The 27,009-nt window shown below is 38.2% G+C and overlaps 1 protein-coding gene across 1 annotated transcript; it reads left to right on the top strand.

Annotated features, from left to right (window-relative positions):
* Positions 1-76: 76 nt before the first annotated feature.
* On the top strand, positions 77-27,009 carry LOC147796979 (uncharacterized). The gene is made up of 4 exons (XM_087144995.1): positions 77-404; positions 12,010-12,181; positions 21,416-21,511; positions 25,395-27,009. The coding sequence occupies exons 2-4, from the start codon at positions 12,023-12,025 to the stop codon at positions 25,506-25,508; spliced, it is 369 nt and encodes a 122-aa protein (XP_087001121.1). The 5' UTR covers positions 77-404; positions 12,010-12,022; the 3' UTR covers positions 25,509-27,009.

A 27,009-nucleotide genomic window follows, 5' to 3' on the forward strand; every position in this document is an offset into this window, starting at 1 on the left:
TCTCCGTCACCTACTTTTTATTGCTCGTCTCTTGGGGCTTACAAGGTGGGCCCTGGTCGCTGTAGCTTTCGTTTAGTATCGCATCACAAACCAGCTCCCAGCTAGCCGATTACACCTGAATTTTGCATCTCTTGCGCATGCTCCACGTCGAATCTAGTTCACTGCTGCATGCAAGGCTTACGCACGCTCTTTTCCATTGTACTTTTCTTCGGTGACTCGTTCACAACAAAATAAAGGAGGTTCTCGCTTCCACGGTGTGTGACAGATACGAAGATTTTAACTCTACACTGTCAGTTGAATTAATGTGAAACATAGTTTTCAAGGCACTTCCCACCGACAAAGAAAGACTGCAGTTGAAAACGCCAGGAGAGTTCGAACGAACCGCTGGACGGTAACCGAGGAAGGTAAGTTATTTTCGTTTTTTCTCTAAATTTAATTAGGCTTGCATTCAAAGCAAACAAGATAACATAAGCATTTGAGCATCGTTGAAAAAAAAGATTAATTTTTGATACCATTTTCCAAATTTGAGTTGGAAAAGAAAAACGGAAGAGTTTATCAAACGGACAAAGGGATGGAAACCCTTTCTTACCATTGTTTAAAAGAGTACGTTTTTTCGTAGTTATATTGTCAGTGGTTTTTTTTTCATTGGGAGTTGCAGTCTTTGTATACGTTCACGTACAATCACAGGGCAGTAAGCGGTCCAGCAATATCACCCGGGCTAGAATAGCTTGGGACAAATAATATATATATATTTTTTTTCTTTTTTACTCAATATCTAAACTCCTAGGCTTGCGATTTCCCACGGACATAATGGGAAATGTATATAATTATAAATACATAATTCAAATTATGTTAAGAGTTTCCACCTGATTCTTTTCGGAGGAGGCGCTTTTAATCTGACAACAGCAAATTGGTGAAAAAAGGCAGCTACACAAATTTCAAGTGCCCATGGTGGGACTTTTTATGTGGAACCTTGCTTGCAAGACTTGCTAATCAGACGTAAAAAACCATAGCAAATGTCGCTTGCACTTTAGAGTCTTCGAAATGTGGAAACACAGCAAACGGCCTGTTGAAAATTAAAAAAACAAACCCAAAATTTAAAGAGAAAAGCCCACGTCCTCTTTTTTAAAAGACCTTGTCACTGACCAATCATATTGATGTGCTGGCCTTGGCCGAGGTCATTGAAAAATTCACATCAGGCTTACTTTTTGGGATAGAGCTGTTCAAGGGGAGTCTAAGCAGGTGAGTTTGCACACTCACAACGTCACTCCACTCAATCTGCTGTAACCACTTCTCTTACTATGAAGGAAGTGACAGAAACCAAACACGAGACAATTTTGTGCTTTCGAACGGAAATTTGTGCTCCGGGCCATACTATTGATACTAGCTTCAAGGCAAGCTGTTTTGAGATCTTGCAGACTCATGTGTCTGAAAACATCAGAGTGAAAAAAATGGAGAGACGAAGAGGAGGTCTAGGAGCAAGAAGACAACGACGTTCCCAGACAAGCTTTGATCATATAGACAAAGTGATCCATGTAAATCTATTCTCTCCCGCTTTTGTCGCGTTGTTTCCGATCGAGTACAACGTTCTCTGGATGCTAACAGGGCCCTGATTAATTTGACTCAATTTGATATTGAGCTACAGAAAGCTAGAGTAACCTTGGCATCAATCACATATGAAACCCACTGGGAAACTCTCCTTAAAAACCCTTCACCACCACTCACCAGTGAGCACAGACAACATGGTTTTAAGCTGTCTTTGGTAACAGATACATTTTTACCAATACATTAATCGGAACAACATTAACACGCTGTCATTAATTTTCGCTGAATGCTCTCGGCAGTCGTTCATTGTGACCTTTTCGTATTCAAAGGCTTAATGCACACGCCTAAGCGACTTATGCTCATTTGCAAAAGAGGTCATTCCTTTCTCACTCCCGCCTTATCGCCTCGCACAAAAGCGTTAAATGCTCTTTTCCAAAACAAGGCGTTACACTCCGATAACTGACAACAAGATGGATCTAACCGCTATCCGGGGTGTGACAATGGAGCACACAGACAGCATCGAGAAGTGAGAAGTGTGTGCAAGGTGCCATCTTAGCGACCCTTAATGGTTACTCTTAGTTTTATGTCGCACTCCATTATTCAAGCAGGCTTCGTTACCCGTCCAGTAGTAGTGAGCTTCAGAGTTTGACCTCGATTCTATACCACTTTGCATTCTCAGTAATCTAAAAAGGCAATCTTTCCCTTTGTCTTCGACTGCATGTCGAAAGCTGCAATCGGGAGATCAAATAGGTCAGTCGATATGGACTGATTAATAGCTGATAAGACCCCACATTTGCTTCAACGCCAGAAGTGACTCCTATTTAATTTCAAAAGGTTAAATTAACATTTTGCTCATAATGGCTGAGATCCGTACCTGGAATCTTCAAAGTGTGCTACACTTTTGTAACCTGTCTGGAAAGAAATTAGTGGTTACCCTGCTTTGCGATTAAATCCTACTTACAATGAAAAAATAAGCGATAACTCGAAGAGATGCCATAACTACGGGAACATCGCACGGTAGACGTCTTAACTTTAATCTAGACACATTTATCTACTTTTACATTGCGGGCATAGAAATTTATATAATTACCAGGACGTTCAATAATTCGCGGTTAATAGTGAGGAAGAGGCCTACTGGGTGTATCCATGCTTGTGTACAAACCTATTGTGACCTGGAAATATTTCACGGCTTTTCTACGGATTTTTGCATGTCAGTGTCTGTATTCTTAAAAGATGCGTGAAATAACTAATAAGCAAAGCATTCTGGTAAAAGTTTTTGAAGCAGAATGCCATCTATGAATACTGGTGTCCAATTATATACGTGGGAATTGATGTATATACCACCTATCCGCTAAATGCAAACGCACGCTTGAACTTGAGGCGCGCGTATTCAATCCACAGACATATAAAAGTATAGGCCTCCAGATCGCATTTAAAACTAAATAAGTATTCCTTGATCTGCCTAACGCATGACTAAAATCAAAACTATAGGCAAATTTATCCCTTAGTATAGGGAATTGCGCAGAGCTGAAGAATTCTAGCTATAAAATCGTATGCAGTAAGTTTTTGTTTAGAAAAAAATCCTCTTTTCACTTAATCTAGCCCATGTAGATTCAGAACGATGCAGTTGCAACATTTGAAGAGAAGAGATAGCAGTACCAAAGAGCAAAAAAGTGAAAGTGTTTAGAAGTACACGTATACAAATATCGGCAATGTTATGAGCAATGCGCACTGAACGCGCTGCCATCTATCATTTTGCCCATTGTTTGTCGATACATTCAAAAGCACAGTTATACGCGCGAGACTGGTAGTCTATGCGTTTGTGGCTGTCATCCAACCTGAGTTGAAATGGACCCCCACATGCAAAGAGTTGACACGCTGGTGGGATTTCTTTTTCAACTTGGCCTTCGCACACCTGAAGACAGTACATTCAAACAAAAATTGGTCGTGATTAGTGTGTCTCGCGCCAACCGCACGTGAACCTGTGCGCATACGCAGTGAGCTAACACCAAACGATTGTCGTTACTATGTAAAAATATGCCTTTGTTCCTGCTGGGGCTGGGTAATCCGAACACCTTAGGCCTACTGGTCAAATTATGAAGTGTGTATGACCTGCAAACTAATATCGAAACACCCCAGTAGTAGCTTCTATGACCACGTCTGCAGCTTGTGTCCAGAGCTTGGCCTGTTTCGTATGCAGCCTAATGCTGGTCGCAGGGTAGTAATTAATTAATCATCAATTTTCGAAATTTCTGATCACATAGTCGATTTTGCGGTTCTATAGGAACTATAGTGAGAAAGAAAATGAGATCTATGAAAGGAAAATGTTTAAAGGCCTAATGTATTTTCAGCAAAACCATATGCAGATAAATGGGACAGACTACATCAGTAATCCTAGTATCATATTCGACTGAAGCCTCAATGTAAGCCCGTAGTCCTGAAATGGTGTAATGCGTTTACCGGATTAGTTGAAATTAAATTAAACGGTGATGCAGGCCATTAAAATTAAGAATAAATTTAAAGATGTTTCCGAGTTCAACACAAACAAAAATAAATGTTGCAGTTCACTTTGTAAAACAATAACTCAAACATTTTGGTAGGCATTAAGTTCATAGAATTTTATATTTCACAGGCTACCAGAATAAATAGCATTGGGAGCTGGATATGTATCTTTCTGAAATATTGAAACGATTTGATTCGTTTTAAATCGATATGGAACCTGCTTTATTGCCTTATTTTATTGCAGACTGCCAGCATATATTGGTTATTAACGGTTACTGAAATCATTTTTTCCCGCCAACTTTTATAAGGTTACTCGGCCAAAACGATACGCTGTCACAGGTGCCCTTTGCACACTGGAAATTAATGTACACCCAAATAAACAAATTGTGACACTCCTTCAATGCGACTGACACCAAGATTTCTTTAGTCTAAGAACTCCCTGATATTTGATGCAGTAAACACCACGTTTTGAGAAAAATAAACTTAAACACATGATTATTTGTGAAAAGTGTAGCATCCTGAAGACGAAAGTGAAAAATCTTGTAATATCTCGAATATTAATCAATGTGTAGCCTATCTGACTAATGTGTTCCCCCCCCCAAAAAAAAAAACTCCTAGAAAAAATTACCTCCGAAAAACGTTTTCAATTATAGAATGATATATTTCGTTTCAATTTATGTCCGTACATTAACTTGTTTTTGACCATTTTTGAAAAATGTATGCAGGACATTTCTCCGTGCCACACTTCTTAAAGCTGAGACCACTAAAGAAACGTAACAATTTAACAATTTTTCAACCAAACTCCCAAAATTATGAGTTCCATTTCAGTGATCAACTGGAATCTATAAGGACAAGAAGGAGACAAAGAAAAAAGCTGAGAGTGTGAGAGCATATAATGCGCTAGCGCTCACACATGTGAACGGACTAATCGCACTCGGAGTGTTGGCCATACATCCTAGGGCGACGTTCGGACAGATGAGACTCGTTTCAACCTCTCGCACCTCCCATAAGAGCAACTTTCCTGTCAGAAATCACATCTCATATACTTTAATGTCCCCCAAGAGTTCGACTGCACCAGAATTGCCGTCCTTGCTCCGGAGATGAGCTGCATGATAACTTAATCATGTACCTTGCCAAGACAGGGAATTGGAATCTGCTTCAGGGATAAAAAAGTCAAAATGCATTTTTAATTCAGAACCTGTTCTCGTTTCTAATTTGCAGAACTATACAACCTTTTTTAGCGTGATAGTACTTATATCTCGATGACGACATATAACAAGATTTTCGCTTGATGCGCTTCATTTTGATAAGGTAGTTATAATGGTTGCTTGGGATTGTTACTGATTTGTTGGTTTGTTTACCTGTTTCTGTTTTGGGTGTGGGTGAATGTGTGTGTTTTGCGTTTGGTTTGAAGTTTTAGAGGAATCAAACAATAATCAATCAAAAGAGCTCTAAGCTACATACCCCATTATACATATGCATGTATACCGATCTGTATTGAGTTATGTGCATTATGCGTCGCTGCATACACTCACACTATACGTGTATACCTAGAAGTTAAGTAACGCACAAAGTCAGTGTTTTTCTGGTATAGTAACTTATCTACGTGGCGTACATCTCTTTATTTCATGTTAAGTTTTTAATAGGTTTTTGAGCGCTAATATTGGATTTCCATAAAGCCACTTTCAAGGACCTTACTCAAGTGTATGTGGGATTGTTTTGATGAACCGACATTTTAAACCTCAGCCGAAAGTAAGAAATGTCGAGTCCTTCCGGTCCGTGTTGTAGCAAGAGATATCCTACCTCTCGGTATTTCTCTCTCGAGGAACATAAGATCGTTAAAACACTGGAGCAATACTTCACACGTCCGAGATTTCTGAAGTGCCAATTCCATTCTCAACACTAATTCGAACAGACGCTAAGCGCCGAAGCCCCTCCGGGAGTTGTAACCATTATCGGGATATTCGGTTAACCTACCCTTTAAAGAAAGAGCCAATGTTGGATATAACTGATCGAGCCTTATTGGTCAAATTGTTTCTAGAATTTTGTGACGTGTTTAAGTCTCACTGTGGAACTTTGTGGCTCCGAATGTTGAGCTGTAGAGTGTCTTTTCCTTAATTTTACACCAAAACTTATGCTGATAGTCAAAAGTCCAGACACCAGCGATGTTTCAACTTTCCACTTGAAGTTTAAAATCAAAGCCATACAAAAAGAGTAACGCAGCAGACAACTTTTGTAACTACGGTTAAACAGTCGTTTCGATTTAATTCAAGCAATGCGTCAAAAGAATCAGAGCACCGTGAGCGCACACAGTATGGTGGTAATTGGAAATATGACAAACGTTTCATCAATTTGGTCTATAGGAGATTGGATTTTTTGGAAAAGCACTCCGTGGTACAAATTGAAAACCCAGTGTTAAATGAAGCAATTACTAGCAGAGGACTTACATATAAAGCTTAAAGCGTTCCACGAAGCAAAGGTTTCACTCCCTCATATAAGTCAAATTTTCAAAATATAAACTATAAACTAATCGAGTCAGCAAACAGACAGACCGTTATCCGTTGTTGTGCGTTCCTGAGTAATTTAATCTGCCAAGTAAGCGCACGCAGGTTCACAGCCTGCGGGTGGGTGGTCCAGAACGAATATCAAATGATCAAGATCCCTTATTGTCCTCTAATTCAGACAATGTTATTCATCATTTGACCTTATAATGTGTAGATCTATCAGGATCTTTTCTTCATCGACTCTGCAGCCGTCAGATTTGTTTGATGATGCGCAATTCAAGTGTATCGAGTTTCAAATGCCTAAGTTGGAGGGTGTAGAATAAGAGCTGTGTTGCTACATGTGATTCTCTGTATCCAGCTTTACAAAGAACAAAACGTTTCTTGTCAGGATAGTGGGAGTCAAGGAATACCCTGGACCCTATTGCTGAATACTAGCCTTTACAGAGAGGGAGGGATATCACAAAGAGGGATAGAGAACGAAGAATTCTAACAAGGACGACAACATGAGAGCAATGAAATAGGGTGTTGTCGCTTGATCCGAACCAAAATGTGCTAGCGGCAGTAATGTTGAAATAAAATTTTGAAAACCAACCCCACGCAAGTAACATCCCACAGCAAACCGCCCTCCTCCAAGGTCAGTTGTGATAACTAAAGCTCTGAATAAAGTGCAAGTAAGTTTAGTCGACCACATTGAAATGCTGTCGACACTGAGAAATTGGCGAAACCCATAAATATATTCACATCATTCATGCAACGCCTCAAAGTTTCGATTGTGCCCTTTTCTCAGTCTCTGTCTTCGTATACAGGCAAATCGTATCGGCCACAGTTAAATACCTAAGCGAACAGTCTCACATTGAATGATAGTGATACAAAATATCCAGGACCACCTTACTGCCAATCTTTTGTTACACTTTACTGGTGCTTGTCATTGGCGATTTAATTCTGACACAAGCGCACCCTGACTTGCAGCTTTCAGATATTTCCATTAAGGGCGGTCTCGACTGAAGAAAACAGAAAGTGCAAGAAGAGTAAACACGAAGTCTCTCATCCCGCTCCGGCTTGCCTCTTACATCATGGCAGTGTTATGGCGCTTTCTCACGACGGAGTGCTAGTTGGTGCTCCAGGGCTGCCTTAATGGAGCAACGAGGAGGTCTCATCTTAACTCATCAAAAAGGAGTCATGACATCCAGAAGGAAAGCCGGCTCCATTGTTAAATTAGCCATGACAGTTTTCACTCACTCATGAAGATTTGCAGATGACGAGAGGGTCTTTCGTTGACTGTAAAATTAGAGTCAGATTTAGACTTAGTGATTACCCGACCTAAAAATACTCTTTCAAAAAAAATCTTACTTTTCTCAAAGTTTTATATCATATATAGTGTTTTTCGAGCAAACAGTTTTCTATAGGTCGTACATGTTTTGTTTGTCATGAGGCTTCTGGTAACAGCGATGGATGTTATTCACATGGTTTGTTCCGCCGTCTCTCTATTTAATTTACGCCCTGTTTTCCGCATCGAAATCGATAAATGATTGCCCACAACGTGCACTGAGAACGATGCTTTGTGGATAAGGACATGCCATGCAATAGAAAAAAGAAAGGGTTAATTACAATTTCTACTTGAAATACACCTTTTGGATCTTCTTCCCCGATAAACAAACATTGGGAATATTTTAAGTTCCTGCGCGCAGCCGGCGAATAGAATTTGTCAACCATTTTCAACAGTGCCCTGGGCGTGTGTTGGTGACAACCAGAACCATGTTTGTGACGTCAGAGCAATAACCAGGAGCATAATGGGTGCGTTCGAAATAGCTAGTCGTGTTAACACGTGCATACTCCTAAGCGCGCAAACGGCTGGGGTACGACCTGTGGGTCAGCATGAATATACTCTCGCTAGAGGGGGAGAATACTTCCGCACCTGAGTCCTAGTCATGTTAACAGGACTAACAGTGAGAACGCACTCGTTAAGAATTGCCCACAAAAACAAATAACCAGAAACGGTTACGTCATCTGACAAAGTCATGTGCAAGGAAGCACACAACACCGTTGATGAACATCATTTGTTGTGTGCCAGGCTGCATATCTGCAGGTAACAGCAGTCACATGTTATGTCCTTTTCGGTGGTTGTTTGGTTGTTCGCCGTGTTCACCAGTCTACTTATTTTTTTCTTTAGTATTCTTTGTTCAACCTTGTTATTTTCTTTTCTTTGTTTTTCTGTTATGTACACTGTTGTACCCTGTTATTCTGTTTTGGTCAAATAAATAATAATAATAATCTTGATAATTTTCACTCAATCTTTCAACTCTTTGTAAAGAACTCTTTTCGCGTACGTTACAGACTGCACTGATAGGCCTAAGCTATTAAGCAGGCCTTACACTTGTTGATCAGTCAATCCATCGAACCTTAACCAAAAATATGGACAGAATATTAGATAACATTCAGAACTGGCTTTTTTAAAAGTGAACGTATAAAATAGAAAAAAACATACCACAAAACACGAATTGTCTTGAACCCATCCCTTCACCATAATTTACCTGTCTTGTAAGCTCGATCGACCTTTTCTCCCTTCTTTTGTCCCCACAGCACTATTTGATACTGCTCAAGCAGTTATGACACTGTACTTTTTACAATGTACTATTGGTAAGGTGGTAACCAATCATCTTGCCTGAAAGTATCGTTATTAATGGCAGTGGTTGGTCGGCATTCTCTTCCTTTATTTCAGAGATTTTTCTTTTGAAGTCGGTTGTTTCTGAGAGTGTCACATAAGATGTTATTACACGTTCATTATTTTCAGTAAGGTGTGCTAGTTTATAAGATTTTTGATTTCTGCTTCAGGTCGTAACTTTTTTATTGCAAATTTGGCGCTTCACCGAGACATAGTTACAACAACATTGTCTTTGCACTTGTACAGGCATTTACAAGCTTTCTCGAATGGGGCTGCAATGCACAAATTCATGCCACTTTTGTCTAATACTGTTTTGATTCATTTGCTTAACTTTCTCTTTACATCCATTATTCATGATATATTTTCTGAAGGCTGACGTGTTATTAGGCCTTGGTTTTAGATGTCTTCACATAATCCTGGATGGAATTTGACTTCAGAAAGCGATGTTTTATTCGTCTTTTTCGTAAGGGGTAATGGAATCACAGTTCTGTTCACTCTACATGACGTGGTAGAGGGTCTTAAATGCCACAAAGTGCCCCAGTGCAAAGGGTAGAGTAATTTTGTGTTCCTGTATGGCGGAATCCTTCTCAGCTCTTTGAAGATTGTTCGCGTAATATTTGCCAATAGTCATATTTGTAGTCCCTTCTGCAGCTCTACCAATTATGGTTTCAAATATAAGATGACGCCCCTGGCAGATACACATAATAAGTGGTCATGTCAAGATGTGAACGGGCCAATTTACACTCATTGTCAAGCTAAACACATATGTTATATATGGCAGCAATAATTTAATTAAGCAAAACCCTGGCTTTAACAAGACACTATGAAAAGCTCGCAACATCATTGACATTTATTTTCATAAAAACGGTAATGTGGCCTGTATTAAGTCTAACACAACATGTGTTTTAAAGCCAAGGCTTGAAAACTGTTTATAGAAATTGCTTATGCTTCCATCGAAAAGATGACAACTTCAAGGAAACATTTGCGGTATGATCAAGGTTTAGACATTAAAATGATATTCCGTTTCCAACTTGTATTGCATGCGTTATCAAAGGAGGGAACGAGCCTAATAGAAGGTCCGCGGAGGAAAAAAAGTTTTCTTATTAGATTCCAGTATCTGCTGGTAGGTTTTCATGGCCATGCTCAGAAGGGCTTTATTGAATGTAATACCATGCTTATTAGGTTGAGACATCGAGTGTGACGTAAATGCATTATTCGGGCAATCCATCACATTTATTAAGTTGTGTCTATTAATGGTTAATAAAGAGATCTGTTAGAAGATCAATTTCATTTACGAAGAAAAACATGCAATTTTCTTATTGCAATCCTCCTGAACATTCCCTTCTGTATAATATGACCTCTGTTAAATGCAAGAGAAAATGGCGTTTTTTCCAATACACGAAAAAGCTGGAAGTTAATGAACGCTTAGATTTTTTCCTTTGAATACTATAACTCATAGTACGTTTCCCTAAAAGTCATACCTTCTTTTAGACCAGATTTTGTAAGATTTATCCTTAACCTGCCCTGCTCCCATGATTACACTCAGTACCATGTTAGGGTTACCGTAAATCTACGCAAGAACCACAAGCTTATCTAAAGGAATTAGAAAAACAGAAGACTTTATTTTGTAAGCAGATCCTATGCAACGAGTTTTCGACGCATTTGGCAATGACTTTCTTATATGAGTAATGTATAAAAGAGCATTTTTGTATCTTTAATATGATTTAATTCATATTACAATCAACATATAATCATTAAACAATAGTACGTTTACTTGCTTCTGTTGTGAAATGCGTTTTGAAAGTCCTTTTTTTTTAGATAGCACTTGAAACTTGCGACTTCGACCGTTAAGTTTGGTCATAGTTTGCCTGCATTACTGGCAGTTTGAATCTGCACACAAAGGCGCGTGTTTTCTTGGGAGGATTAAACTCTTCACTTCTATTGTAGATAATACCGACCTGCAACTATTACGAAAGGAATGATAGGTACGGAGGAAGAAAAGTAAACAAACATTTCTCATTCATGCATAGTAGATTTTGGTGCGCCGACTCTTGCGGCACCTTAATTAAAAGTGGATAAAGTGGTAAAGTGAAGATTTCCAATTCCCACTAGTAAAAATTAATGTGATGCTTCATCAAAAGTGGACAACCCATTTTTTTTCATTTTCTACCAGGCGATTTTCTGGCTGGCAGAAAATTCGCTGTTTTTTAAAACAGATGTCCTTACGCACTTCTAAAACGTGTAAATCTACTAGCATGAAAAAAGTTAATTTGGTTATCAATTTTTGGAACATCACATTAATTTTCACTAGCGGGAATTTCAAATCCTCGTTAGTCCGCTTTTGGGGTGCTGCAAGAGTCGTCAAGGTAAAAAAAAAATATCTGCTAGATAAAATGTTTGACTCGACTTCTATAAACCTGTCAGTCTACTGGTCAAAAATTGAGAAATGTCTGTTTCCCACTTTAGTCCTCCATAGAAAAATTCAGTATTTACAAACACAATCTATAAACAAAAGTATTCTCCATCATTCTATCATTATAACTCCCATTGCACGTACTTATAGTCGTTTTAAAATGCTTGTATGGTACATGGTAGCGTCATTCGTGACTTTTAAAGCAGCACTGGATACTATTTTTGTCTTTAAAATTGTGGCCTTCTCTGTGCTTAAAGCGTTGGGACCCCTTTAGCGTTAGGAAAATTATTCATTGTTCTCTCTATAGTTCTCTGGCCATTTTATAACTTTAATATATGCCTAATACTGGGGACTAATTCTTGCCCTTTTTCCTTTCATCCCAGATTTCTTTTAGTGATGGCCGGTATGAGGCTTGTTGTGTTAGCCACCATCCTACTGACTCTAATCTTCATGGGAGAATTCTCGAGATGTTGCGGCCAGATACACTACAAGGTCCCTGGCTGGGGACCCGGCGGCAAAAGAAGTTCACAATTGGCGAGCAGTAATGTATTACGGGTAAGTTCCAATGCTGACATCATTCTTAGGTACTCTTTTATTGAATTGTTAGAGCTGACCCCCCCCTACACCACACCATTTAATGAATACCCAAAGCTTTTGTACCATGTTTCGAGCATACTGCTAAAATAAATGTGTGTTACCAGACCTCATAACCAAATTGGAGCACGTCATTGACCAATTCCGTCGCGCGTCCGGGTAGTAGACTGATACGCGCCCAGGTGACATCATTCCGCCGAGTATCACTTAATTCCCTCTGAGCCTTGCATCGTAGACTAGATTTGTGTGGCAGGCTATCGCCACGGAACAAGTCTAGCAGTCTTTGCAACTACTGCATTAAAGACACATTAATTAACAGATTTTGGCGCTAGACTATATCAACCACTTTAGCCACATGACGCCCAGAACTCTGCAGCTCATTAACAACAATAGAGTCTACGAGTAACGTTACTATATTTTCGTCATTTTATGGGGTATATATTATTTAGGTGTGGTTAATACGAATACGATATTGGTTATTTCGTTGGGAGGTAGACAAAAGCTGGCCTACATATCCCCCTCTTGACCGATGGCGTAAATCCTGGGTAAATGGAGATATGTATCCCCTCCACTTCATCATTTCCCTGTATCATTCTCCTTCACTTTTTCATGGTGAAACAAAGATAACAACTGTGAAGAATATTTCGGACTTCCCCAAAACAATAAACTGTAAATTCTTAAAATACTGATAGATCAAAATTGACTTGATAGACGCAGAAAGAGCATACTGTTAACTGAATTACGGTATTAAAATGTCACACACAATGAGAAACGCTCTTAACAATCACGTACACAGTTTTAGAAGTTCAATTAGGATTGATGTTCTCTCTGAATATTTGGATTTGACGCGTAAATATTTTGTTTTGTGATTACAGATTTTCATTCACGGCGAAAAACTCCTTTCATTTCATTAATTTTTTTATGTGTCTCGATCACTTCTAAACACACTCTTCTTTTGTATATTTATACCATCATTTTTCTTTATTTTACTAATTTAATTTTATACGTTAAATGTAACGTGGTATTTTAAAATTGTCTTTATGTGTTTTCGCCATGAACTTTCAGTTAAACAGTTTAAGCTCTTCCTCTAGCTAATCATTAAACTAATCGCTTGAACAATTTCATTTTATAAACGATTTTACAGAATAGATTAATAGTTTAGAAACTTACCTATGATACTTACCTGATTATTATTTAAATGCATGAAATAATTTCCTACAGCGACCGAAATATTTTGATAAGTGAACATTAAATTCCAATGTTATATACGTGGTACTCATTTGAAGAGACAGCGAGCTGTAGTTCCCAAACTAGCCGTTCGCCAGTCTTGCTTGTTGGTGGGGTCAGAAGTCCCGAACTCCGTACAGTCATATCAATAGCATTTGATAACGTGACTTCAGCACAATCAGCTGTTAAGAAAATCCATTTGGACTTGTGAGGTAATGAAGACAGCGTGTGCACCCTACGATCACCACTGGTGCCGCGTGCATGTCTCAGTGCCTTCACACGCATGTGAATAAAAACTAGCTACGCATGCAGCCGACGAGTTATTAACGGCTTGGGTCAGGAGTAAAGCTTTTATTTTCATGGAGATGTACATAGCTAACCTACGCTTGACAAATTAAATAATGGAATTCATCTCAAGGATTAAAGCATTAGTGAAAACTTTTTGTTCACTTGTATAAATACTGGCGATAATGGAGAAAGGGACGTGATTTAACGGAGAAATGACTCGAAAGGTGGCGATTATCAGACCCTGCAGGAATGTTACATATTGTATTGGATAAATTATTAAGTTCTTTGTAATAATAACTGTGATTATGATTTAACTCCAGTGTAAAAAAATGCGAATACGTTACAGAATGTAAATGTATCATGAACATCGCTCTGATATAGTGTCATATGGTGTCAGCACCCCCCCCGCTCTCCATGGCTGGGCAAGTCATCCCTTCGCAATTGCCCACCCCCCATTCCCCAGTTTCCAGCAGAAATTTATGGCACTGACTCCCACTTCGTTCCCGCAAACCACCCTGTACTTGTATAATATTCGCTAAAAAGCAAGTCTTGCCATAACATTTACGTGTTAAGACCAGTTTATATACTTCAGTGCCGTAGGGCAAACGCGAAAATAAAGCAAAATTGACGTCACAAACTTGATACGGCAAAATATTTTGTTGTGTAGAGAATTTCTCAACATTTGCCAATTCGTAGCACAAATATTTGATTTGACGACGCAATTTCGCATGAACCGACTTTTACAGGAAACATGTCTTCCCCAGAATAAATGAAAAGGAAATTTAACGTAGGGTACACCACTGGTTTTTTGCTGTAATTTTGCAAGATTGGCTGATTTCGTGTTAAATTTACTGCAGCTTTCATTCCACCAACTTGTTTTATGCTTTGAGGTTTTAACGGTCAAAACAAAGCTTTTGTAATTTGTATTACCTAAAACCTTACGATTACAGGGCGCTGTGAGTGAGCGAGGGACACAGACGCGGGGTCAATCTGCAGATAAGCAGGTGTTCTGTCCCCTTAAAAGAAGCAGTCACGAGTTCCATGGCCAAGAGTAATCGATTACTTTTCCTTGGGATAATATATCCCTTCGACAATGTAATACTGTGGATTCCTTGACAAAAAGTTCATAGAGCAGTGAAGTTATACTGCAGTCATCTTCACATACATATAAATAACATATATGTGCAGGATCATGCATCATGACCACATCTTCACGTCAGTTTACACGTCGTCAGTTCAAGCTTAAAATCTATTCTAGTTGACAAATAGCTATGGACATAAAGAAAATTACAACTGGAAACACAGACGGTTTAATGTCTTGAAATCGTAGTTGTTGTTACCGAAAGTAGGCTTCGCCGTGAAAGTCGAAAAAGACAGCCTTGTAGGTCAATATACGCTTTTGACAGTTTGACTATATGCATGATTATGCTTTTGGGGAGATGTGGCAACATATTCCGCATTGAAAAAATTCCTTTTTCATAAATAAAAACCTTTTTTACTTTATACCTAACATCTGTTATTCTTTTGTTTTAGTTTTGTAATATTTTGATGAATTTCGTCGGAGATGTTCTAGCTGCTTTCAGTATTAGCCAATTTTAAGACTCCTACAATAGCTGGACACACCACACACAAAACAACCATCTTTAGAGAAACAGAACAAAATTTCTGTTTTCTCAAAAACAGTAGCATTGGTAAAAACATTTTACCAATTGACCAAGACTGTTATTTACTTGCTTAAGATGTCCGATGGTTATTCGGCAGTCGCTTTTTGTGATTTTATCAACTTTGCAAGGTTTGAAGAAAACTATACGAACTTTACAACCTGACCCATCCCAGCAGGAAATTATTTTGATAAAAATATTGAATATTCCAACAATTGAGTAGCTAACATTCTTAGAAAAATCCTGTTATTTAACAAAAACCGACTCGACTGGTCTTTTTGTTAATTTTGTTTATTTATATTTGTTCTACTTTTGTTTCCTTGACTGTGGAAGCTTCGATTGTTACCGATAATGTGTAAAAAGATTGGATGCTTCATGATATGGGACTTCTAGCGTGACTTGCTGTCCTCTTTTTTTGTGTGTATTTTTTTTTTTTGTTTAACGGCCCCCTAAAAACAAGCATGTAACATAAATCGTGGCTCACATCGGCTTACAACTACCCGAGGTATACCTTGCACTTTGTGTCAGCCTGTGATGTGTGAACAGCTATTGAAGAGACTCTGTGTAGTCATATTGTTCCAATTTGTATAGCCCCGTGACGCCCAACAAGACGACATGGTTGTCGCTGTTGTAAGTCCATTTTTCTACGAAGGAACATAACTCAACATTTCTTGAAGGTAAACAAAACTCATTTTGTCTGAATTTTATTGGTAATAGTTACCCTCTGTAGGCTTCTGCTGTCTTAAAACACTTGTAGAACGATTCATTTCTCAACAAGTACCAAAACATTTACAGCATGCAGCGTTTTGATTTCGGAAAGAACTGATCCAAATCTCTGAAAAATCTGTGGCTAGGGTTCTCTTCAATAATGATGATTCTACAAGCATGAAATTTTAACCAGATTCACCTGCTTTCATTGGCTAAGAGCATTGATTGACATCCGACGTGAAATGAAAACAGCGAAGGTAATGTTGTGCAAGAAGTACCATCAAGTAGAGAAAAATAGTGAAAGAGTTTGAGATTGCAAAAATAACTCAAAATAATGTAGGAAACTTTTGTTTTGACGTTTTCCTCCGTCTGGAATATAAGTACGATTGGGGATTTGGGGAAAATTACCAGGGTTACCTCTAGATGTTTTCTAACTTTGAACAGAATAAAAAGATAGCTAAATGAAATTCCCTTTGGACGGACAGCTGGTCACCCACACAGAACCTGAAATTTACACGCCCACATATAGTTTGGATGTGTTGCGGCTGTGCATCTGTAGAGTTATTTGCCTTTTCATTATTAGGATGAGATGTTTCGGATCGCAAGCCCCTTGTGTCACTATTCAAAAATGCTACACTTAATGAAGTTTGCCTACGCGTTTGGTGGCCAAAAAGCAGAACAAACAATATTGTAGAAAGGATTTTGCTTCGAACCGTAAGGGCATACACTAGATTACGGAAAATACAATTAAAACCTATCAACAGTTACCACAGAAAAGTCGGAAAAGCGGGGGTACATGCGTGGATGTCTTTCAACACGGGATGTTGTTTATTGTACTTCGTTTATTAATGATCGATTATTTAAGCCATCTTTTTTGACACTTTTACTCGGATGTGAACGTTTATTTTAAAGTAAAAATCTTTCATTTCTGTCTTTTTTGAATCAGCAAAGTCGATTTTCAATAATTTAAGACGCACATTTTCCAAAGACAGTGACCAACGTCATAAGCACTTTATTAAGGTGTTTTCAATACAGTATGAATATCATAAATTAACTATCTGCGTGGCTATGTCAGCAGATGCATGATAGCGTTTAATGACGGAGGAATGAAGCGTAATTAGCATTTGTGTTTGGTGCAAAATTCCAGGGGTGTAGTAATCCTTGGGGCCATATTCCGGTCAGAAGTTGAGGCAGTGTTGATACACCATCCAATCCACCTGTGATCTACGGCCCGTCGAGAATGTGAGCACTTATTATCGATTACAATCAAAATGGCACATAATATGAACGTTTGTTTTCTTAACTTGTTGTCGTCCTGGCTTTCACAGTCGTCTTTCACATCACTATTCGTTGAAACAACAATGTAATAAAACATTTTTAACGGCTTTTCATTGGAAATGTTTTCTGAAATGCTGAAGTTTACTATCTTAATATCTTAATTCTAAGTGGAAAGACTCGTATACATGTATGATTTGGTCTCTTGCAAAAATTCCATTCCATCGTTTCTTTGCGTTGGCAGTTTAATCTTATGCGGTCCCGTTATTCTTGTAACCATTTTTGTTTTGTTTAAGAGTCACAATAACACACGCCTACGGATTTTTGTCCAATTTGCCTTCCGCGTATTCAATTAGATGATATGAAATCAATGCTTCGTAGTTGCAAGGATTTGAAACTGGATCGAGGGTTGTCACTAGAGAACACAATTGATGGGAGGCTTATAATGCGCCATTACAAAAGTCATCTCCTCCCGCATCCTTTGCCCTCTCGCTGTAAGAGGCGGTCACCGCTTACTGGCCTTGATCTATGTTTAAGTTTGAGCAGGTGTTTCTCCTGTGCTCCACGGAGGAATGACTTTTCTTCTAAAAAGGTTTTTCTCACCTGTCGCGAGTGGCGGAAAAGTGTCGACTTTCGGCCTGGCGCCAGCGTTCCGGAAAGGATCAAAGCCTCAAACGGCGGTCACTCGATACAACAGGGAAACTGATTTTCACCGCCTCAAAGATAAATTAATTCTGTGTCTTTTTTTTTTAAATAAAACAGTAACTATATTTCCTCTTGTTGATATCTGTGACTCTGTATTGAGACTGCTGTTGTTTACCCGATTTCCTTGAGAATAAAGAAAGGCGGGCTCATGTGCCAGAACAGACGCTTTAGACTTTTCATTTGGAGAGTTTAGTGAGAAAACCATTACATGTTTCAATAGATTCAGACTAGATGAATACAGTCTCGGTATTGGTAACTATTAATTCATTTTGTTGAGAGAGATAGAGAGAAACAGACTATTAGACTTAAAGCAACCAGATGTGCTGCCCTCACACTGCCGTACCAATAGTCTGAAAATCGCAGTCTGTGTTTTACAGTAATTAGTAATAAGATGATAAAAATCGGCATTTTTGTTTCAATGTCGTAAGTTTAAAAACAACAAATGTTCAAGTGTAAGGTCAAGGTCTTGTGTATGGTGTGGCATTGGGAACACATTGTTCACGCACATGGTATAGCCAGTTTAACTAATAACCGAGTATCTTCAAATCTTGCCAGCACAACGATAGCGAGGCATGTCGACTGGAAAGCATAGCACCTTTAAAATTTTAAACTAACAGCTCAGTTACATATAAAGTTTTTTGTTGTTTTCATTTTGGGAAACTTAGAGCGAAACAAATATTCAGTTCTCTAGCGAGTCTATCCCTACATGGTAATTTTGCCGATTTGCATGCGCATCAAAAACACTTTTAGATATTGCAACAAGGCCCTGACGAATGGTAAGGTCGACTGAACTTTTCACCATGATGTAAGACAGGTTTCTGCCACGAATGTTCAAATTTAAATAACTATGGGAAGTGAGAAAAATAGCCATTCACTTCATTTTTAGTGCTTTAATTTTTCAGTGATTCAGCTTATTAGTATTACCCCCCACCGAAAAATTCCTGATTGACCTACCCTTCAGATTTTTTCATGTGAGCTTGAGGGTAACTAAATATCTTTATGCTCTTCGGTTAATTAGGTACATTTTTACTTTTCTGGGAAAAGCCACCAACACAGGGCTGGGTAGCTCAGTTGGTGGAGCACTGGTACTGTATTCCAGAGGCCGCAAGTTCAAATCCTGCTCCAGTCAATTTCTTTGTTCATCTTTATAATCAGTTTTGATAAAGAATGTAATTTTGAAACTCTTATCTGCACTTTTCCTTTTTTTATTTCTATTTGCAGAATCTTCCAGAAACTGTGAAATTATGGTACTTTCAGTCTGTTTAAAAGTTTCTGTAAAATGGGATAACACGTAAGACTCAAAATTAGCACTAGTGGTGTTCTGTGTTTTACCCTTCAAATTTGAAAGTCCGTGTCTACAAATACTGAAGGAATCACCACAAACTAGGCCAGAGGTTTAGAAAACCCCACATTTCTTGTATGACATGCTATGAGACATTATTTTTGGTTAAACCAACTCTATATGATCTTCAATTGAACTTTCTAACCATAAACATGGGGCTTTACTTTTCAACAGCAAAAGATATAAAGCTCCCAATTCGATTGCTTTAAGAGTTCCTAACTCTATATATCCTGATTGCGACGACTTCGTACAACAGGAGTGGGAGAAGTCATGAAGTGATCACAAATGGATGTTGCATTAACTTCCTCGCCCGGAGTAGAAAGTTTTACTTTGAAGAGCTTTGAGGGATCTACCGACTGCTGTGTTTTTAGCTCAGAACTGATACTCCTGCAGTGACATATTTCTTTTAAGAACTGTTTTAATAAAAAAAGAAAAAAATACTCTCAAGTCGACTGAACACATTCGCATTAGACTTCAACCTGTGAAATGATGTATTATGTATTATTACAAGTTTACAATTTCTGGCAGTGAAGGCTTATCATCTACGACAAATTACCACGACAAGCGGCAGCTACACATCGAAGTAACTGTGCATGTAACAGGCCTTACACAGTGTCAACAGTGAGAATGTCACTTTAACAATTTTGAATGTATAAATTTCCCATCCTTAACTGAGGTCACGTATGCCAATAGTATTAATTGCCTTCCAATGTTCGTAGAAGGTGGTCAAAATTGCACTCCGACACAACTTTCTTCATATTTTCCGTCTTGAAGCCAATTGGTTGGCATACACATGTCCGCCACGAATCGAAAACGTGAGGATACGTGGATTGTGTCGGTAATATCAACATGTAGTATATTATCTTTACGTAATGTTTTGTAAATTTTACACATCAAGTGTCAAAGTTTGACCGTTATTACACAACTCGTGTACAATTAAAAAAATTACATTAAAAACATGTCAGTTTAACATTTTAGAACAATTATGCATTTCACTTTGGACTAATTTTACTTAGGTTTTGTAATACTTAACCAATTTCTTTTTACCAATAACCTTGTTCCCTTTCATTCTGTGAGTGTACAGACCTCGCTTCCTTTTATTGAGGTGTGCACTGTAAAACCTAACGCCCATTTTTAAACATGTATTCGTTTGAAATTAAGTACCTTTTCGGAAATAAACACATTTTGGTAATCAGAAAGTGTCCCCATTCGATAAATGTGTTTATGTCTTGTTATTAACATTCATTAATGCCATTGGGACCAAGTAATGTTTGCCCAAAAATATGAACAGCACAATATGTTTAGCTTTGGATTATTAACCCCACAACAAGGTAAGGCGTTTGAACATGAACACTCGTTTTTACAGCGTGGAGGCTAATTCCATTAGCTTATAACTAGGTAACCATAAAGCATTATATATGACATTTTAAATCTTCTCATTTCTTTCTTCCCAAGTTTTTAAATTGTACTTTCTCTTCAAACGAAATCAGTAAAATATGTTGTGTAACTATTTTACGTTTCCTTTTGCACTGCTCTCCAAGCAAGCATTAACTGTCTTATCACCGTTTTCACCCACATGCAAAATAACATATATATTTATATGCTTGTAATGGACGCCTGTCTTAGCCCTAAATAAATGAAAGATGTCAAATTTAAAAACACAGATTTTTCACTGTAAAAGGTGTGATGAATAATAGAAAATCGGTATGAAGATTTCTTAACCACCAAGGCTTGGGAAGAATTTACTGAGGAATGACAATGAGAAAATACCAACGCTGTTGAACAAGAAATGTCTATGTTGGGAGTGCATTGTTTCAGAGCAGTCCTTGGAATTAGAAGCATAGTATGGAGACCCCCTACTTACATACTAAGTTAATGACAACATACAGGTCAAGAAGAAATTAGTGTTGACTGCATGATTCTTGGCTCCCAACATTAATTAAAAAAAGGGATCGTTCAAAGTTGTAATACAATTATTTTTTTTCTAAGAAACGACATTGGCGTGGGGATTCACGACAACTGGAAGAGGTCAGTACCGATAAGAAACACCAACTTGCCCTGCTTCAACAAATTGCAAAATCATTGGTAAGTTGATTTGTTTTTGACACTGGTATATGCTCCTTTAAAATAACCTACTTCATATAGAACGTTTTCTCCAAAAAAATTTGATTCCTCAATTCACCATGGCAACAGATAGTGTGATATACTACATTGCAAAGTCCTTATATATTGCACCCCGTGCATACCATGGTTCTACCTCCTTGTATTGCGCTGCTTTACCCTTACGCAAACATACAGGTGCAGCATTCAAAGTTGACACTTTTCCGTGCCCATCGTCACATGCGTTTATCATAGAGCTTAATTTCCAGTGAAAGACGAGAGGTAAAACTTTTCCTGGCGGTCAATAGGCGGTACTCTTTCAATCGGGTTTTGCATTGCGTTGTAGGGGCGCATGTTTCAGTGCAGTGCAACCTAAACAGTATTGCGCGTGCTCACAACTATACATGCAGGCTCAGGAAAACGCGCACATGCTCAGAACTATCAAAAGGCTCTGTATATTTACTGTCACTAAGTGTCTCATATAGTCTCTTAATACTAGGACACTACCTCGTCGTTCCCCAAGCGTGGACTGGTCCCTGTCCGTACTAACATACAGCGGGCAGGCAAATAAAATCCAAGTACCCAATATATCCTTGCTAGGCATCTGTTGATTACAGTGTGGTAATAATTTTCAATGATTGTCACCGATAAATCATTTTACGGCAATTTATTTCAAATCAGTAGCTGTGTTTATCATAGATAAATGAAGCTATTTTCGGTTATGAAGAAGAAAAAGCAAAATATTCTATCAGTCCCTGCTTGATATATGCATCGATCGGGCATCGATTCCTCATTTACATAAAATCGGCAGGATTCTGCCGGTTTCATTACCCGCTACCAGTCCCTACGTTCGAAGACGTCTAGAGACTACGTAGGGGGCAGGTACCAGCCTATCCCAACGCGGAGAAGCTTTGACGCCTCCCAGTCCCAGGCAGACTGAATGGATGCACGTAGGTCTATTTTTAAAACATAATAAAATAACAAATGTCCGAATTGTAGTCTAAATGCAACGCACAAGTACACATTTGCCATTTTCCTGTCATTTAATTAAGTATCTGGGGGTTTTTTCTTTCTCTTTTTTGTTCGTTTGCTTGTTTGATTTGCATCGGGAAATACTAAACGTTCATTTACCGATAAGTGCATGCGCTTAGGTTTTTTCGTTGTAAAATATAGACCTTTTTCACTCACGTGACTGAATGTACACAATACCACCACGTGTGGACCGCCTTGGCCATGGTGATCGTATATATTCCTACGGGCAGCTCCAACCACGTGTAAGTAGATTAACATCACAACACTATGCACTCATTACCACCTCAGCACATCAGAGGTCCAGCACGATCGTGACATCACTGGAAAAAGGTCTATAGACTAAGATAATACATTATGCAAACAGCCCTACAAAAGCCGTCAAACTGCCTAGTGTTCCTTAAGTTTGTGCATAAACACTGATGCCCCAGCAGGCTTCCCTTTGCACAATTTAATGCTCTAGTCATTAATTCAATATTACGGCCACATGTTGATTTTTATCACAATTTCAAAAGGGTGAGCAATGTCAAGTTTTTTTATTCCCCGAAAATTCCATCCAAAAAGTAGTATCGAATTCGTGATTTATAGAAATAGGTGTATATCTTTGATCTGTTCGGATTATGGCACCTCTTATTGTAAATAACCAGCGGGATCTCAAAATATTAATGAGCTTGCGCATAGAAGTCTACCAATTTAGAATGAATCCTGAAAAAGGACCAGTATATTTGCTGCCACTGAAAGTCTCCTATTTAATTAGGGAATAAATATGTGCTCAACCGGCTAAGGAGAGTGGACGCGAGAAATGCAGGCGAGGGCATTATCAGCGTTCAGTCTCTTCCTCATAAATACTTTTTTTTAGTCCAAGATTCAAAGAAGTCAATAAATGACGGATTTCCGACGATTTCGTTTTATAATTTTACTTTCATTTTCCCAAACACCCCCGTCCAGTTAATCTCCTTATATGGACGTAGCGCACGCGTGCCAGGCCGCGTGCACACAGACTCTTAACCAATCAGAATCGATAAAACTGTCTCGTCCCCCAGCGCCAGTGCCTGATTTTCGCAGCGAGCATTATCACTTCTCAGAGGGCATAATCAAATAAAAATAATACACGGTCAGGTTACACGTTGTTGAATAGCGAGAATATATATCTCATACAAACGAACTTTAAAGAACATATCTTTACAATCTCGTACATGTTGAAATTAAATACAATACTTCAAAAAAGTGAATTGGAGATACATTGATTATGTATTTTTCATCTAGAACAATGACAGTGGCAGTCTAGACATCTTCATTAACCATATTCATTCCTTCCACAGGACAATTAATTATTCAATCTGTGAGATGAATTCGTCATCACTCTACCGCTCGTGGAACACACGATAATGCGTCTGTGTCCAACATACCACGAGGCAGAAATAATATTAAAACATGGACTTACAGACCTTGTCATACTTAAAGGATCCTGAAAATTATTTTTTCCTAGAGTCACTTTTTGTGTATTCCTGTACTCTTCTTCAATGCATGAAGACTGTTTGACATCTTTTTTTGAGTTACGTGAACTGAACGGTGCACGTTTTCAAACATTAAAAATAGACCAAGCATTTCTGGACAAGTAAAGGGCACATTTGCTTTGGTGTAAATCTAGGAAGACATGGTTAAGGTTGGATGTTTTCATGTTCAAATTGTGAACCCCAAATTTGCTACCTGAGAACACTTCTGTGAAAAGGATTTTTGCTGGATTATTGCCATATACTTACACAGTAGTAAATTGCCAAAGAAAATGAAATCTGCCATAGCAATGGTTAAAAAAATCTAGAAATTTTCTGTGCACAAATCAGTGCAACATTGAAATTCAGTGCCTTGGATGACATCATAGTTCTGCTCCTGAATATGCAAATAGCATTAGCATAAAAACAAAAAAAATCAAAAAACGGGTTAAAATTGAAAAACAAAGATTTAAAATAAGGTTAATTGAAACCCAAAGATACAATTTCAAGGGTTTTGGTAAAATTTATAGAAACATTTCTATTTTTCTGGTTCCTTTAAGCAAGGTAAGATACAAAAAAGTTTGGCATATTATTTTGTGTTTAACTCTCTGTGGTGTGTTGTTGCAACAAATGTCACATATGCAATGGCAAGGCCGCTTATGAAGTCATTTTTTAACATTCACTTGCATCGAGTGTACAAGTTCAATAGAACATGGAGCTATTGTGTACATCACCGATATCATCCGCACACATCATCATTCATAATCGACGACATCATCGTCACACACAGTTAACGATGATGCATGCATGTCCATCCAAGTACATTCAGTGCTGGTCTGTTCGCAAAACAATCCACTCCAACATAAAACGACTTCATGGGCTATTAGAATTTTAAGAGTTGCTCTGCAAGCTCCATATAAAGCTGCCTCCCTTTAAAGATACCAATCCTAAAGAGTGTCTCGGGGGTAGAATTTTGCTCTCTTCTTTACCCCTCAATTATTTCTGCTAAGCAAATGTTAAGACTAAAATGGCTTCATCAATCTATCACACTCAAATAAAAATAATCATTATTTGGTCAATGGATATTACTAATTTTGCCTGCCTTTTTATTTTTAGAGCTATCAACAAACGTCAATGTATTTTAATTATGGCGTCCGACCGACCCTTTTATGTTACCGAATCTGGAATTTCCTCCCGAAAATAACATCTTGAGACAATCAAAGAATTTTTACCCAGACCCCTTTTCCCGGACCGACCGTCATTCCCTCAAAATAAAACATTTTTGAGAATCGAGTTAACTGTGGGCTCCATTATATTCATCTTTTTTTGGTTCAACTCGTATTCAGGCAAAGAAATGGGTCATACCAACACTGAGCGACATGGACACAGCGATGAATCAATTTACGGCGAACCAATGGAGGGAGGAAGATGGCGACTCGCACCAGAACAACTGGGATTAGCCAACTAAACACGAACACAACAAACTGATATCAAATGACTCTGAAATCAGGGAAAATAGTGGAACTGATAATTGATTTTCATGTTCTAAAAGATAGAATTTTCCACTGTATCAGATTTTAGTTTTAACAGATGGGGTTTGTTTCGCAATCTGCATTTTGAAGCATTGAGACGAGACAGCTCTCTTTCCCGTGAAACATCACCTGGTCGTAATTTAATCATTCATTTGTTCGAAAGTGTTTCTCATATCTTTGAGTATCGTTGCTAATGTAGATGCCTAGCCTAACCTGTTATTCTTGCTTTTAGCTAACCAGCTGGCAGGTCACTTAATTATTTCATGTTATAAACTGTCGATAACGATGGAATTAAAGACGTTTCGTTGAGATGATGTTACCAAATGGTGCCTTGAGTTGGATTAAAACGGAAATAGAATAGTGTCACGGGCTAACATCGTTGAAAAGGACCACACATTAATTTTGTATAAGTAACCTGTCATATTCGCTGATGCAAGCATTGCTTTTCTTACAGCGCGGCAGGCAAATAAACATGCACCTTTGAATGCCTGCTTAGTATTGGCATGTATACTAAACCCAGTCCTTCGTATAGTCCTTGTCTTTTAAAATAATGTGTGAAGTACAGAACTGAAGACAGACAAAATGCCAGTTATTTGACGTTTGATTAAATGCTAATCACCATCCCGACGGTGCAAAAGTAGATAAATACAATTATTCTAGTATTGGCCTCATAGTAATCCAAATTTCGCGATTCATTATTCAAAATGAAAACAAAATTATATCTCCTCAAATACTACGCCTGCCTAAATTATTGCATAACGGCTGGTTTCAGTACATTTAATTGATCTTGCATAACTTCATCATTTCTTACAATGTCTGGTGTACAGTTTCACTTTGTTTCATAATTTGTTTCAACAGAACTCATTTAAATTTCGATCACTTATTTCAATATGATGATAGATATTGCCTGTCCGATAGCTTCTCATTTACAGCTTAACAAAACATGAAAGGAACTGGAGACATGGCAATCACCGATTAAGGGTTATTATATCCGATCTGTATTTTTTTTCACATCCTTAAACCTCTCTGCGTCCAGCAAATTGGAGACAGTGTTTGAGGAATCGATACCGTATACTGCCGGTTTTTTTAAAGAATCGGGTAACACAGCCGGGACCTGTAACTGTATCTAACCTTACTCCTTCTTAGAAATTTTATTTTAAACCAACTGTTTCAGAGTAGTCACCGCACATCAGGGTAATTGTCCTGGCCGAATTAATTCGTTCAGTGCGTTTCATCGCTTTTTCTGATGATGATGGGTATTGGAGAATATCAAAATATTGAAATATTTGTATGGTTTATTTAGAAAAATTAGTGTAAGTTACACACAAAGTGAAATTCATCGTTAATTGTCTCTGGTCTATTTTAGTTCACTCCTTGTGTATTGACTGTATGTTAAAATATGTTCTAATTAAATGAATGAATACCAGAA

Source organism: Acanthaster planci, linkage group LG13 (genome assembly GCF_054643075.1).
Source record: "Acanthaster planci isolate LZ-2023a linkage group LG13, COTS_SCS, whole genome shotgun sequence".
Taxonomy (NCBI): domain Eukaryota; kingdom Metazoa; phylum Echinodermata; class Asteroidea; order Valvatida; family Acanthasteridae; genus Acanthaster; species Acanthaster planci.